Raw genomic sequence first — 13,611 nt, forward strand, 5'->3', positions numbered from 1 at the left:
TTTGGCTTTATTGTTTAAAACTTTGGTCGTGGCATTTATGTTGTTTTCTCATCTTAAAATAGTGATAATCAGCAGGAGGGCTGGGCTCAGTTGACTTTAATCCATCTGAAAAGAAAGAGTTCATTGTGACGAAGCCAAGCACACCTCACCGTTTGTGAACAAACACGAAGCCCCGAGGGTTTGGTACTCTGTAATTTGGCTACTTTTATTCGAGCAGGGTCATTTTCAAGAGAAATTACAAATTAAGAATTCAATAATACTTTTACAAAGACATTTCAGGAAAGATTCTTCTTCAGTCATGATATCATACATAGTATTTAACAGTCCCTCTTCATTTTTTTTAGCTTAAAAAAAGAAACAAAGATGAAGAAAGTGGAATTTTTCAGTCGAAAATACAGTGTTTTCACAATTGTATAAAAGTTCCCAAATTTGGAATTTTCCAGTAGCTGGAAAATAAAGGAAAAAAAATAAAATAAAATAAGATTAAACTTCGCATTTCACAATGTTTCAAAACACAATAAATGCTCTCTTTACGTAAAATTTGCCCCTATGATCGACACCATGTTCCTTTTTACTAAAATATATCTATATATTGAAGAACTATAGTACTGTACACAACAGTATGAAATAAATAAAATTAGGAAATATAAAATGGGCCACATAAATAATGTTTTCTTTTCAACCTACAAATAAATGAAATGCAATTTGTTGTTTTCAAAAAAAAAAGAGGAAAAAATGGTTTGGTGTAATACTGACAAAGAAAAGAGGTGAGAAAACATTGCACAACATAATGTAAACTAAGGAACTGCTGCCTATAATACTGACACGGGTGCTTCAAAGAACAACGGTGAACCATTTCATCAATACTGAAGCTGGTGAAAAAAAGTAACCTTCCTTTTACACAATACGAGGGTGGCACTTGCAGAAAACACACAGGTTAAAAGGTTTGCATATAAGGCTTCTTTTTTCTTATCAAAAACACCTTACAAAGGCTTCGTCCTTCTTTTTTTTTTGACCCTCCCCAAAAAACAACATCTGTCCGTAAAACTGTATTTTCCCTTAAAATGAAGGTCTCTTTTAAAAAAAATAATAAAAAAACAAACAAAAAAATAAACGGGGGGGGAAAGCTCCTTCACACAGTCTTTGAATTTTAATTCCTTCATTTGATTCAAGAGGCCTAAAACAGTGTGGCTGGAGATGAAAACTAAAGACGACACCGTAGGTAGGTTGGTGATAACAAAGGTAATACTGAAGGACTGTAGTAGTGCAGATACTACTGCTCTTTTTCCAACACTGTATAAATATATACATAGGCAATACTTTTTATTATTTTTGTTCATGATTATAGAAGCGGAGTGCAATTTGTACAAGTCACTAGTTGTGCTATAAATACTATGGAACACAGGGGTTTTTATTTGAGGAGGTTAGCACCACACATATTTTTAGGCCTTAGTACTGTACATTTTTTGAAATGTATTCATTTATTCATTGTTCGGTTTGCATAATGCAGCTTATTTCACAAACCCAAGCCTCCCCCTCCCCCCTTCAATGCCTCCTTCTTCCTCCTCCTCCTCTTCCGGATTGATATTTGAGTCCACGTTGAGGAGTCCGTCAAGCTTCCCGGAAGCTTCAGGCACGTGCACGTACAGCTTAAAACACGGCGTTTTAAACCGAGCAGGTAAGAATACTTGAACCGAAAAGAGAGAAACTTAAAAACTTTTTTTCTTTTCTTTTCTTTTGTTTTTTTTTTTCATTAGTTTTTCTTTTTTTAAACTTCTAAAGATGGGAAGCTTCTGAAGTGTCGCCGCCGATTACACGCCATCCTCCATCGCGTCCTCGTGATCCGATTTGGTTTCCGTTTTGCCGTCCAGCGAGCTATCGTCCATCGAGTGCTCTCCGTTCTCCTCCTCGTCCCTCAACGTGTCCGGGTCCGTGTCCATGCTCTTGCTCTCCTCCTCCTCCTCCTCAAACTCGTCGTCCCTCCGTCCAATCTTTGCGTACGTTCCATCCACTTCCTTTCGCCCTGCATCTCTGATCCCTCCGTTCACCACGTCATGCCTCAGAATAGCCTCTCGCTCCGCCAGCTCTGGGTAACCCTGAGGAGTCATGCCCTGCAAGTACGCCCTGCTCATGAGCAGCTCGGTGGGCTCCAGGTGGCCCTTCTCGCGGGCCTCCCTCTCTGCGGCCTCCCGCTCCTCGGCCTCACGCTTGCAGTAGGAGTAGCGGTGGTTCATGTGCTGCGAGTATGAGCCCGAGTGCGAGAACCTCTTCCCGCACTTGTCGCATTGGTAAGGTTTCTCCCCCGAGTGCAGTCTGGAGTGCTCGATGAGATGGTGTTTGTGTTTGAAGGCTTTCTTGCAGATCTGGCACTGGTGCGGCCTCTTGCCTGCGGAGACACAAAGCAGAGAAAAAACGAAAGGGACGTGAGAGGCGTCCTGCAGCCACAGCAAATCAAACACACACACACACACACACAAGTCAGAATCAAAGCAAAATATTGAGGAAAAACTCTGATGAACTGGATGGCATGGAGTAAAAATGACATCACCGAGCATTAAATCCAACTTACGACTTTGGGCTATTTGTTTATTCAAATTGGGAGCACGATGAGAAAAGCGTGCTCGCATTCACAGGCCTACATTATGGAAATTCCCCTCCTGTGGTTGAAGCATGAAGAAACTCAACCGCGACTACTTATTTTAGGCCCTGCGTGCCACACTGATGAATGCAACATAAATAAACTACTGCAAAAGCAAACAAATAGAGAAGGCGACAAAGGGGTAAACAAACCCGAGATGGGGCTGTGGGGCGGGGAAGGCTCCGAGGGGTAACCCTGCTCATCTCCAATTGCAATTCGAGTTCATGGCGAGGCCTGGGACTATATTAGGTTTTGAGCTGGAGCTCCTTCCCTACCAAATATGACGGCGCGGCTCAGATGCCAAGGCTCAAAATGAGAAACCCGAGCTGTCCAAGAGTGCAGGGTGAGATAGTTTTATGGCTGGCTAAATGGCACTTTTTCCCCACACTCCTTCACCTAAAATATACCTGGATTCTTTTTAAAAAGCTACAAAGAAGCCTCTAATTTTGGCATTTCCCTAACTGCTGCTCACCACGTGTGGAAATATGGCTTCCTGCCTCGCACAAATCACATGACTCCCCCCTCTGACAGCTCCGAAACTGCACTCCAGGTCCAACATCTGGCACGATATTGTTAAAAACACACAGCGACGCATCAGGAGTGGAGATAACGCATCCCCGCGCCCCACCCCATATTTTCTCTTTTAAATGAAGAGGAGATCTGACGGTGGAGCCTCCCTCCCTTTTATGTCCAACCAGATAACACGAAGGCTGCGTAAAGCACAGAGCGCTTCTCTACAGATAGTGGATAAAATAAATGATGCAACTTGGTGAAAGAGGATCTCTGTATAATAACTATAATGAAAGACTTGTTATCGGTGCTCTGAAGCTTCTAAGCACTACTCCGCTGATGTGATCTATCGTCAATAATAGGGCCGATAAAGGCATTAGGGGGCCTTTTGCTGGCTTTACATATCTAGGTGAATTGATGTGTGTCTTTAAAGATAGCAAAGTGGTTCATACAGGAAGACATGATTGGGAAATAAATGGTACAATCCTGCCTATACCTGCAAAATTACAGAAAAAGAACACACAAAGCCTTTACTCATTCGCTGGATTTCAACCCTGTCAATGAAGAAGCAAGTTAGGTGTGGGTTTACATATATACAACTTAAGGGTTAAACAGAGAAGGAAAGAAGGAGGGAAAAGGGGGATAACATAAAAAAATATTTATATATATTAAAATATATTCATACTGATAGGATTTGGCAACACAAACATTTAAAACATAAAAAAAGCATGGGGTTTAAAATAAGGGTCTAGAACAGTATATACCTGTGTGTTCATATTTGTGTCTTAGAAGGGAACTGCTCTTCTGGAATGTTTTGTCGCACAAGTCACACGCGTACATACCACTTTCGGTCTTCTTAATCTTCTTCCGCGACAGACAGGAGTCGGGGTCTGTCATGTCGTCCAGCCCTGACATGTAATCTGGTGTACCGTCGAGCAGGTCCCCCTAAAAAGAAAAAAAATCACAAACAAAAAAAAGGGAGAAAGGATAACACAATAATGAATTTAGTGTGATGATGAGATGTTGTATATTCTTTTAAAAGTGAGAAAACAGTGAGGTGGTCACTGTGTGTGTGGCAAATAACATGACTCTAGCTTAAGCTAGCTTCATGTAAATGTTGCTAATATCTGTTGCTGACATTATTCCACATGTAATCCCTTTAAATTTTTACTTAAATTATGAGTTTATGTTCTTAATGTGACTCAAACAAAAATTTATTTATTTATAGTTATGTTTAACCAGAAGACACCCTTTTCTGAAGTGTAAATTGCTAAGCTAACTGTAAATTAAGAGTAAATATCAAAATGCTACACATTGCTCAAAGAGCGTTCGTGTTATAATCTCAAAAGGTGTGACAAATTTTTTTTTAGCAAACACAATAAATATTTTCTGAGCTGCTGGGAGTTTTTAACCCCTTTAGAAGGGTATTTACCTTAAGCCGCTGTAGCAAAAAAACTAATATTTGTTAACCCACTATCTGGTTTTAATGAAAAGTGGAGTTTATTTTATCTATAAAGCTATAAAACCTATAAGCTCTTTATAAGCAGTGTATACTTTTTTAAATGTGAAAAAAGTTTTAGTTGTTTATTTTTTTAGAATATGTATGTTAGAAATGCTAAAGTTTATTTTTCCTGCTAACTTTGTCTTGCTAGAAAAACAACCTTGTACTAGTAGTTACATTTTCAAGCTATATAATCTTTTAAGGTGACAGTTAATTATAACTAAATTAAGGAAAAATAAGGTGCCTGTGTTCATGTGCCGGTTTATTAACTCCTAATACTAATTTGAGAGAAAGCTAATGTTTATAATTTTAGTTGCAATTTCTTATATTTAGGTTTGCTATGATATATCTTGAAAAATTGTATGAAGTTTGACAAAAAGTTAGCAATTAGGTGTCATGCTAATTGCTATATTAACAGCTAAGTGTTTGTTAGCTAATTAGTATGCTTTGAGAGTGTCATTTAGCAAAACTACAAACACTTTGTAGCTCAATCTACGTTGGTGGAAAAGCTCATACTTGATACTTATATTATTTTAAATTACATTGATTTACATTATTAGCTGAATTTTGTGAGTTTAGGTCATAACTGCTTCATATTACATTAATATAAAGTTACTGATAGCATGCTAATTTCTAAACTAACTGTTAAATTTTAAAGGAAAGTCCAGAAGATCAACGCAAAAAAAGGAAGTTATTTAGTTGTGAATATCCTCTTTTCTTTAAACAATAGCTGGTGAAAGATCATAAAAATATCTAGCCAGACACCATTTGTCCACATAGGATCATTACACTGAAGCGTTCCTCCCAAACAATCACACAACGCTACATGTTCTCATGCATTTTTGATTACCAGCACATACCGGCGTTTATTTCTTATAAAACTTTCAGCTCTGCAGTAATATCACCCATCTATAACTGACAGTCTCCTCATTATGAAACACCGCTATAATGGTGTATTCAGTGTGGTCTAATTTTGTACACGAGCGTTAATTCTGCACATTCCTTTAAAATTCTCTTTTATGATGAAGATTAGTCTTAAATATGAATTGATGGAGAACAATATTATAACATTAGAGGAGGCACAGTGAGCCATTCTTGACATTGCAAACTCATATAATGATTAAAATCAGAAGGTGCACCTTAATGGCCAATATTGAGCCACTGAAGCTTTCCTTAATGAATATGTGTGTGATAATGTGGGGACAGCACTGCACTGTGTTTTAAGAAGGGACCACTATCACTCTGCAATCAATTTGAACTAAACGCCTGTAGCTGTATTTTTAAAATCTAATTTAATAACTTAGAATAGGAAACATTATTAATACTTTTTTTCATCAAAATGGCTCCCTCTATGTTAAACAGCCTTCAGCATTCACTGGTAATGAACATGGAGACTGTGCATTATTAATCCACATGTAGAAGCTCATTTTGGCTTTGGCTCTCTTTAAAATGCAGCAAAGTTGCAATGGGAAATTTCAGAGAAGTGCACAGCTCCGGGGCTCACCTTTGTCATTTTTACAAAGGCCTTTCACCCATATTTAATAACAAAATATGTGAGTTCAGGCCAGCTCTGGAGGAGGACTGGAGTCGAGAGCATTAATGTACTCCAGCGGGTAAAATTTACTGTGCAGAGTGGTAACAATTAGAGCTTTAACGAGATTAAACTTTAGGGCCAATATGGGTCCTGTCATATATTTGAACCTGATGCTGTTTGATATTTTGTGCCAGTGTTTTTTTGAGGGTAAAAATTAAAACACCACTAACATTCATAAATCTGCAAATGAAACTCTGGTAGAAGGGCTGGAGGCTCATTAAGACGGGATGAGATAATCCAGTTAAAATGAAGTCAAGGAAGTAGAAGCAATCCTCAAAGCTTTTTCTTTTTCATCACTGAATGATATTACTGCTAAAACAGCTGAACACAGGCTGCACAGGCCCTCCTTTCCTCCCACTAATGACGCCTCACTTTTTCCACCCCGGGGTTGTGTCACAGCTGTTTATCTCCATCGCCTATGCCAGTTCAGTCTACCTCAGGTGAGCGTTTCACTCTCCTAACTCCTGAGTGGTTTTTTAATTAGTACAGAAATGAGTTCAGATCATTTCAGAGAATCTGAGTGAGCCTGGGGCTTTCACAAAACCACAGGTGGCTTATTTACCTGGAAACCTGGTTTCCGCTGGTACTTTCTCCTCTGCTGCATCTCGGCAAGGGTAGCTGCCCCTGCTGCATAAGTGTAGGCCATGTGTGGTAGGAAGCCCATTTGATCCATGCCCGGATAGGGCCTAAGACCTGGTATGCTGGCCTGCATCGGGGGCATGAATGTGGCGGGTGGGAAAGCGCTCTGAGGTGGAAGCGACGTGTACAAGGGTTTGGCCGCAAACGGGTTAATGCCGAAGATGGGGCTAGTGCTTTTTTCTAAGTTTCCATTGTTGGTAGAGCCTGAGAAATCCTTTTTGAGATAGGCCAAGTTCAAAGGCTCTTCGAAGTGCTCTCGGGGAGAAGGGATGCTGTTATGGTCAATGGTAATACTGTTGACTTTAGGTCTGCTTTTGACAGTCAGTGCATGCTTGGGTTCCTTCATGAGTCTCGGCAGAGACAGGTCCAGCGGCTCAGCCTGCAGGTCTTCTGAAGTCAAGCTGTTTGGAGTGTAGGAGCTGCTGTGAGAGTTTTTGGAAGAAGTGGAGGACAGATTTAGCGGGGAAGGGGTGTTGCTGCGGGAGTGGTCCAACTTTTCACCTGTGGGTTTGGTTTGGCTGCCGCTGAACTGGTGGTTTTTCAAATGTCTGAGCGAGTTGTCACAGTTGTTCACGTTGTTATGGAGCTCTGCTATGGAGGGTGATGTGATGCGGTCAGTAGGTTTGATTAGAGACAGTGGCGACCTAGCTGCCAAAGAGTCTTTTGGTGGAGTGTGGTGGTTATTTGTTCCGACAACCATATCCATGTTGTTCCTGTGCTCTAGTGGTGGGGTCCTGTTAGTGCCGTACTCGTACATCTTTCGCTGCTCAAACCACTCCTTGACAAATTCCTGAGGAAGACCGACCGCTATGGAAATCTTGAGCAGCTCCTCCGAGTTGGGCTCCATGTTCATGGCAGAGTATGCCTTCAACACAGACATGTGGTCCCTGTAAGGGTTAAGAGGCCCAGTGAGTACCTTCTCAGACAACATGGAGGAGGGTAAGTGAGTGTTCTTCTCCATGAATATCCCTGGTTTATTGGGCATCAAATTCTCACTGGGCTGCAGCACAGCTTTGATCTCCTCGTTCATTTTACACAGGTAGCGTTCGTGCTGATGCAAAGGTATTGGCCCGGGGAAGGTTTCTTTGCAGTATTGGCAAGCGTAAGGTGTAAACATGTTGTTTTCCTGCACCTTCTCATCCACACCTCCTTCAAGCATGTGGTTGGGTTTCTCTCGTTTGATATTGCTAATCTGTCTCTTTGAGTCTGTAGTCAAGCTCTGGAGGCAGGCTTTGGCTTCGTTCACTTTTTCTAATGTGTAGTCGATGATGCTTTTGGTGGCGCCATTGTGATTAACAAGTGGAAGACCGACCTGAGCCGTTGTCAGCGCTTGTTTCTGCTCCTCTATCTGGGATCCCAGCTCCTTCATGTGGGCTTTGAGCTTGGAGAGCTCTTCTGGCTTGCAGTCCATTTTCTGCCTGCACACAGTGTTGTCCACGATCTGGAGAACCTTCTGTACTTCGCTCAGATTATTCCCCAGTGGACCCGGGTAGCTCAGGAGCTGTGCTTCAAGTCCGGCCATCCCAAGATGCTGCAAGGGGCTCTGGGCCGAGTTGTGGTGGATCCCAAGTGGGCTGTTTCCCCCCACTCCTCCATTCATGAAAGGCCCAGGAGCGGCAAATCCATGAGAAGCCATCATCAGCTTGTAGTCGAAGTCCAGCGGCTCCGTCTTGATGTTCAGGTGGTTGTTGTGCTCGGCGAGGCTGAGTGGCTTTCCGTTCTCAAGCTTTTGTCGCAGCTGGGTGATGGCAGTGTTAGTGGGGGAGGCGGAGGCAGAGGTAGGGGAGGAGCCTGTCTTCATGTTGCTGCGCATCCTGCCATTGACTGCAATCAAGCCAATACACTTTTTGCTGCTGATGTGGGAACTGTAGGAGCCCGAGTGAGAGAAGCGCTTCTTGCAGTTGGGGCACTCATAAGGTTTTTCACCTGAAACAAGAAATATAGATGGTTAGCCAAGACCAGTAAACAACCAATTGGCTCAAAGGGGGGTCATGCAATTTTGCTTTTTCTCTCATATTATTTTACGGTCTATACTTTACAATATAAAATGCCTTGAGGTGGCTGTTGCTGTGAACTGGTGCTATGTAAATAAAACAGAATTGAAATTAACTGAATTGTGCCAAGATGTGCAATATGCGCTAGAGCCGGTAATCTTCCAGTATAGTGTCTGCGTTTTCTTTATTTTCTGCCAAACTGAATTGGTTTAGAGATCTTTGCTCTTTTTTTGTACTTACATGTTTTGAGTGAAAGTAAACCATTCTTTAACATTTATTAGCTTTAACGTTTTCTGCTCAGCTCAGTGAGCACACAAAGACACTAAACACAAAGGCATGGAAACCTCACTGACTACTTTTGTTTTGGACATTTTAAGCATGTTCAAACAAGTGTGATGGACATGAAATAATTTTTATTTGATTTTATTTGTAGGGAAAAAGGCTCCCATCCAATAAACTGTAGGAATTAATTGAAAAAACAAATTCCTTAAGAGTTGGGGCACTGTTAAGAAAATGTAAAAGTTATTTAATTCTTCATGTTTTGCTTTGAACCTAAAGTCAATATAATTTGAAAAAACTTCATTAAAATTAAATTAAATTATATAAAATAATAAATTATAGTTGAGCAATAGGGCTTGCTAGGTAAGGATACTATTTGTTTCATGCTTGTATTACCAGAATAACAGCTCCACAGTACATGAAGTTTTGAAGTAAGTTTAATGTACACATCTGAACTCTGCAACAAAATACTCTTTGTTTAAGGCTGATAAAAAGGAAAGTTTGCAACAAGTAAACAAATAAATTCAATTCAATTTAAAAGCTTCACACACATAAGCAAATATTGCACACCCCGAGGACTTCAGTGTCCATTAACAGCCGACGAGTGTCCAAAATAAACCAAAAGGAATATCTGTGGATCCTTAAATCACTGTTATGAATATTCAAAGAGCAGGGCAGCGTTCTTCCTGCAACTCACCGCTATGAATCCGGAGGTGTTCCTTCAGATGGTGCTTGTATTTGAAGGCCTTGCCGCACTCGGTGCATTTGAACTTGCGGTTGCCGGCCGCTTGGTTGAGCAGTTGGTGCTGTGAGAGAGAGAGAAAAAAAAAGAGCGAGAGAGAGAGAGAAAGAGATTTAAAAAAAAAGAAAAATGTACAAACATGGAGGGGGTAAGAGTTCAGTTCACGCTACAAGCCAAATGGCTCCTGTCGCAAACGAAGCATCTTGGCTTTCTACTCCCACCTCCATTGAGCAACTACAGGCAGCGGCGGCGATAACAGAGAGAATCACATACCTTTTAATTTCCTGGCTGCACAGCCAAAGGAGGCCTGCCTTTAGAATTTGGCAGCCCAGAAAATAGAATAAATGAAAAGAGTCTTTTTTTAGAGCGTTTCTCCTTCATTAGAGGTGCCGATGTGATCTACTTTTCATTAATTTGGGGTCTAATCAGTCCAAAATGTATTCAGAATCATCTGTGAGCTCTCTCTCGCCAGCATACCTGTATTCACACCATCTCTGAATTTTACTTTTTTTTCTTTCCTCCCCTCTGCAAATGTGTTGCAGTAATTAGGTCGTCCCCCCCCCAAAAAAAAAAAAAACAACAAAAAACCCTCAAATGTCTCTTTAATAATCTTGGGATAAAGAAGCCAGCACATGGGCCCGGCCTTGATTTTGCTGTTCAAAAAAAAGGTAAACATCAGTTGCAATCCATCACATTTGCAATTCAAACAGAGCCTTCCTCTCTTAAAAAAAGGGAAAGAAAAATCAAAATATAATAATACTCAGCAACAACAACACGGGGTGTGTAAACCTGGCTCGTCACTCACAAAACAATTAATTCCAAGTGGGAGGTAGGGATGTTAAATGGTTAGTAAATATGGATAAAAGAAAAAAAGAGAGAGAGACACATTTTCTCTGAGCTTGCTAGGGGGAAAAGCAGAGCGACTCCCTCCTCCCAGTTCAGCCTTGACAAATGCTGGGGTGTGTGCTGACTCTACCCACATTCCTGGGGAGACAGATGGTGGCGCGCAGGACACTGGGAGGACTGGGAGGAATTGTTCAAACAGCCCCAACCTTCAAAGATCAAGCAGGGAGAGTCGAGGCCCCGCCAAGCGCCGGAGAGGGACCCCACCGCTCGTATGTTGCTGAGTTGCATAAACAAACAGCAACAGCTGCTTCGCTACCTCCGCCCCCACCTCCATCGCCACCGCCACCACCTTCCTCTTACTTCCCCCTCCCTGAGGACCCCTGCCCGGTAAAGTTTAGTCTCGCCACCACTGCTAATAAGACACAATTGCTCCGCGCTCATAATTGTGAATGGCACTGGCGAAAACGCTCCGTCTCTCCTTCATGGCTTGTTGTCTGTGTGAATGCCACCACTGCTGTTTGTGGGCGGGGGCCCGACTGGATTGGACTGGATGTTTGCATATGTATAACCTCTAATTAGTCATATTTCAGCTAATTGCTTAAGAGGAGGAGGAGTATTAACGCTTGTAAACATAGCAGACAGAACGGAGCAGCACATGTTTACCTATCAGAACATTACTCTTTATGTTAATCTGACTGCAGCTCGGCTTGTTGTTAATTGCCAAATGTACATCTAATATAAGCAAACAGTGGAGTTTGTCAGTGTCGATAATTAGAGGACAGGCTAAAAAAAAACAAGAGCGCCACCTAGGGAAAGGAATCAAAATGAGTAAGACATCACCTCAATCTCATCTGGAGGATTAGCACTTAAACAATCCAGCTCATTTACAAATCAAGATAACCGGCTTTGTAGAAGGAGCCACGGTGCTTGAATAGGAGTCTTTGGCCATTGACTGGACTCCGGAGGGGAGCAGCAACAGCATTGTAATATGAGGATTGGGACAGCGGCTCAGTCGGCCGGCCCATCTGCTCACGTTTACACCCAGCTGGTAGATCAGGTGAAAGTGCTGGCTGCTGACATCTGATCAAATCAGCCACAGTCTGAGCCTGTCATCCTCGCTTCAGAGAGCACAACACAACACCCACGACCTGGGACTGAACACCGCAAAGCATCAGAGTACATGATATCATCTGTTATTGGCTGAATGGCTCAGTTCTTTTTTTATAACTCTACTTGCATCACAAGGTTTTTCTAGCAGAGGAAGTCCAAGAGAAAATTGGACACCGAGACGTGACAGATTATTTTTCTCCAAACGGGGCTGACCCATTTGAGCTGTAGTTTCTCTGTATGTAAAAGAAAAAAGTCTAACATTTTATAATAAACATTGGTAATAAACGATAAATTGGTAGTTACCTTTGTATCTCTCCAGGACCAATTCATTCTTGATTTTTCACTTAGTTTGGCAGACAAGTACATTACATTCATTTTGGACCCCCTACATTAGTCTAGTTATTATTACAATCCGCCAAGTTATTACTGCTATTAGTTATTAGTAAAATGTTTAACTAAGTTTCTTACTGAGACCCATACATAATCTGATTACTGGCATGTCTACAATAACCATTGCAACACAGATTTACATCAGTTTTTCTACTTTTAACAAACCACGAAATGACAATATTATTTGCTACTTAATAGTTTGTGTTTATAGATGGTTAAACATCATTTCCTGTCTTACTCATTGTTTGGTTTTGTTTGTAGTCTAGGTTCACATTAGGCTGGGGAAGGCTGTTCAGATCAGGGTTGACTGAATCTGTGGTTTTATAGGTGAGCTAAGAAAATTAGGAAAGTAATGGTAACATTTATTAATCATTAATAGCTTGTTATATAATCAGAATGTAACTATTACAGAATTGTATTATTTATGTAGTTAAAAATAATAAATTAACAAATTTTTACAAATTATTAGCCAATGATTTCAGGGTGTCTGAGTGAAAAAAAAATTCTGTTTTTTTTTTTTTTTTTTTTTTTAAAGGCCAAACAGCTGCCTGCTAGAGGTCTCTTCCTGAGAAAAAGGGAGTTTCTTGTCCCTACTTTCATCAAGTGATTGTTCATAGGTGGATCAATGGATTGCTGGCTGAAGTGTCATTAACTCATAATACGATACAGTTTGGCATGACTGTTGCATGGCGCTGTTTACATGTCTGCATAAGTGGATTCTTTACATTTAGAGGTTAAGTCGCAGTTTTTAATAAAGCAAAAATTCTTCAATTATAATTATCCTCCGAAGCAAAAACATCAACTTCATCTACTTTGAAATTTACTGCTCCGATTTTAGCTTACTGAGAACTTATAATTATCCCCAAATGTGCAAAAACTCTGAAAGCGTGCAATTTTTTTTTTGCCACAATCTATCTCAGCGCACATCTTCAACTAAAAGCTGACAAGCGAGTTAAACACCCGTAACTGCTGGATGCGTTTTCACCTCACAGAACTTTAAGGTGATTCATGCTAACTGCCAGCGGATTCACATTATATTTCAGACGTACAGGATATAAATCGTGGGAGAAAAAATTTAAAGTATACACAGATGTTTATGCAGTGCATGAAATTAGAAGTGGAGGGGGGTGGAGTTTGATGGAGTGCTACGACTGCGGGCTGCACCAGAAGAACATTAAAGGCCAGGAGTGAAGTGAAGTTAAGGAGCTGATAAAAATTTCCAAATTGGAAATTAACACAATCATTCGATCGTGAACACGAGACTGGAAAATCATATCAGGGAGGGCCATCAAAAAACCATTTAGGGCCTCAATTAAAGTTATTACCATTAAAGGATCTGCATCTTCAAAATGCCATGAAAAATTAATA

The 13,611-nt window shown here is 40.9% G+C and overlaps 1 protein-coding gene across 5 annotated transcripts in view; it reads right to left on the bottom strand.

Moving 5' to 3' along the window:
* Window positions 1-716: 716 nt before the first annotated feature.
* The window catches only part of zeb2b (zinc finger E-box binding homeobox 2b), a 97,466-nt gene continuing 84,571 nt past the window's right edge, over window positions 717-13,611 (bottom strand). For 3 of the 5 annotated variants that reach the window (XM_005738662.1, XM_013912282.1, XM_005738661.2), the window contains exons 7-10: window positions 9,853-9,961; window positions 6,806-8,808; window positions 3,913-4,093; window positions 717-2,386 (exon numbers count right to left, since the gene is read on the bottom strand). In XM_005738662.1, the coding sequence (XP_005738719.1) occupies window positions 1,812-2,386; window positions 3,913-4,093; window positions 6,806-8,808; window positions 9,853-9,961 (2,868 nt within the window). In that variant the 3' untranslated portion in view covers window positions 717-1,811. The remainder of the gene's footprint in view (window positions 2,387-3,912; window positions 4,094-6,805; window positions 8,809-9,852; window positions 9,962-13,611) is intronic. The other 2 variants (XM_013912283.1, XM_013912284.1) reach the window with 1 other exon arrangement.

Source organism: Pundamilia nyererei, unplaced genomic scaffold (assembly GCF_000239375.1).
Source record: "Pundamilia nyererei isolate P.nyererei 1_Seehausen unplaced genomic scaffold, PunNye1.0 scaffold00085, whole genome shotgun sequence".
Classification (NCBI taxonomy): domain Eukaryota; kingdom Metazoa; phylum Chordata; class Actinopteri; order Cichliformes; family Cichlidae; genus Pundamilia; species Pundamilia nyererei.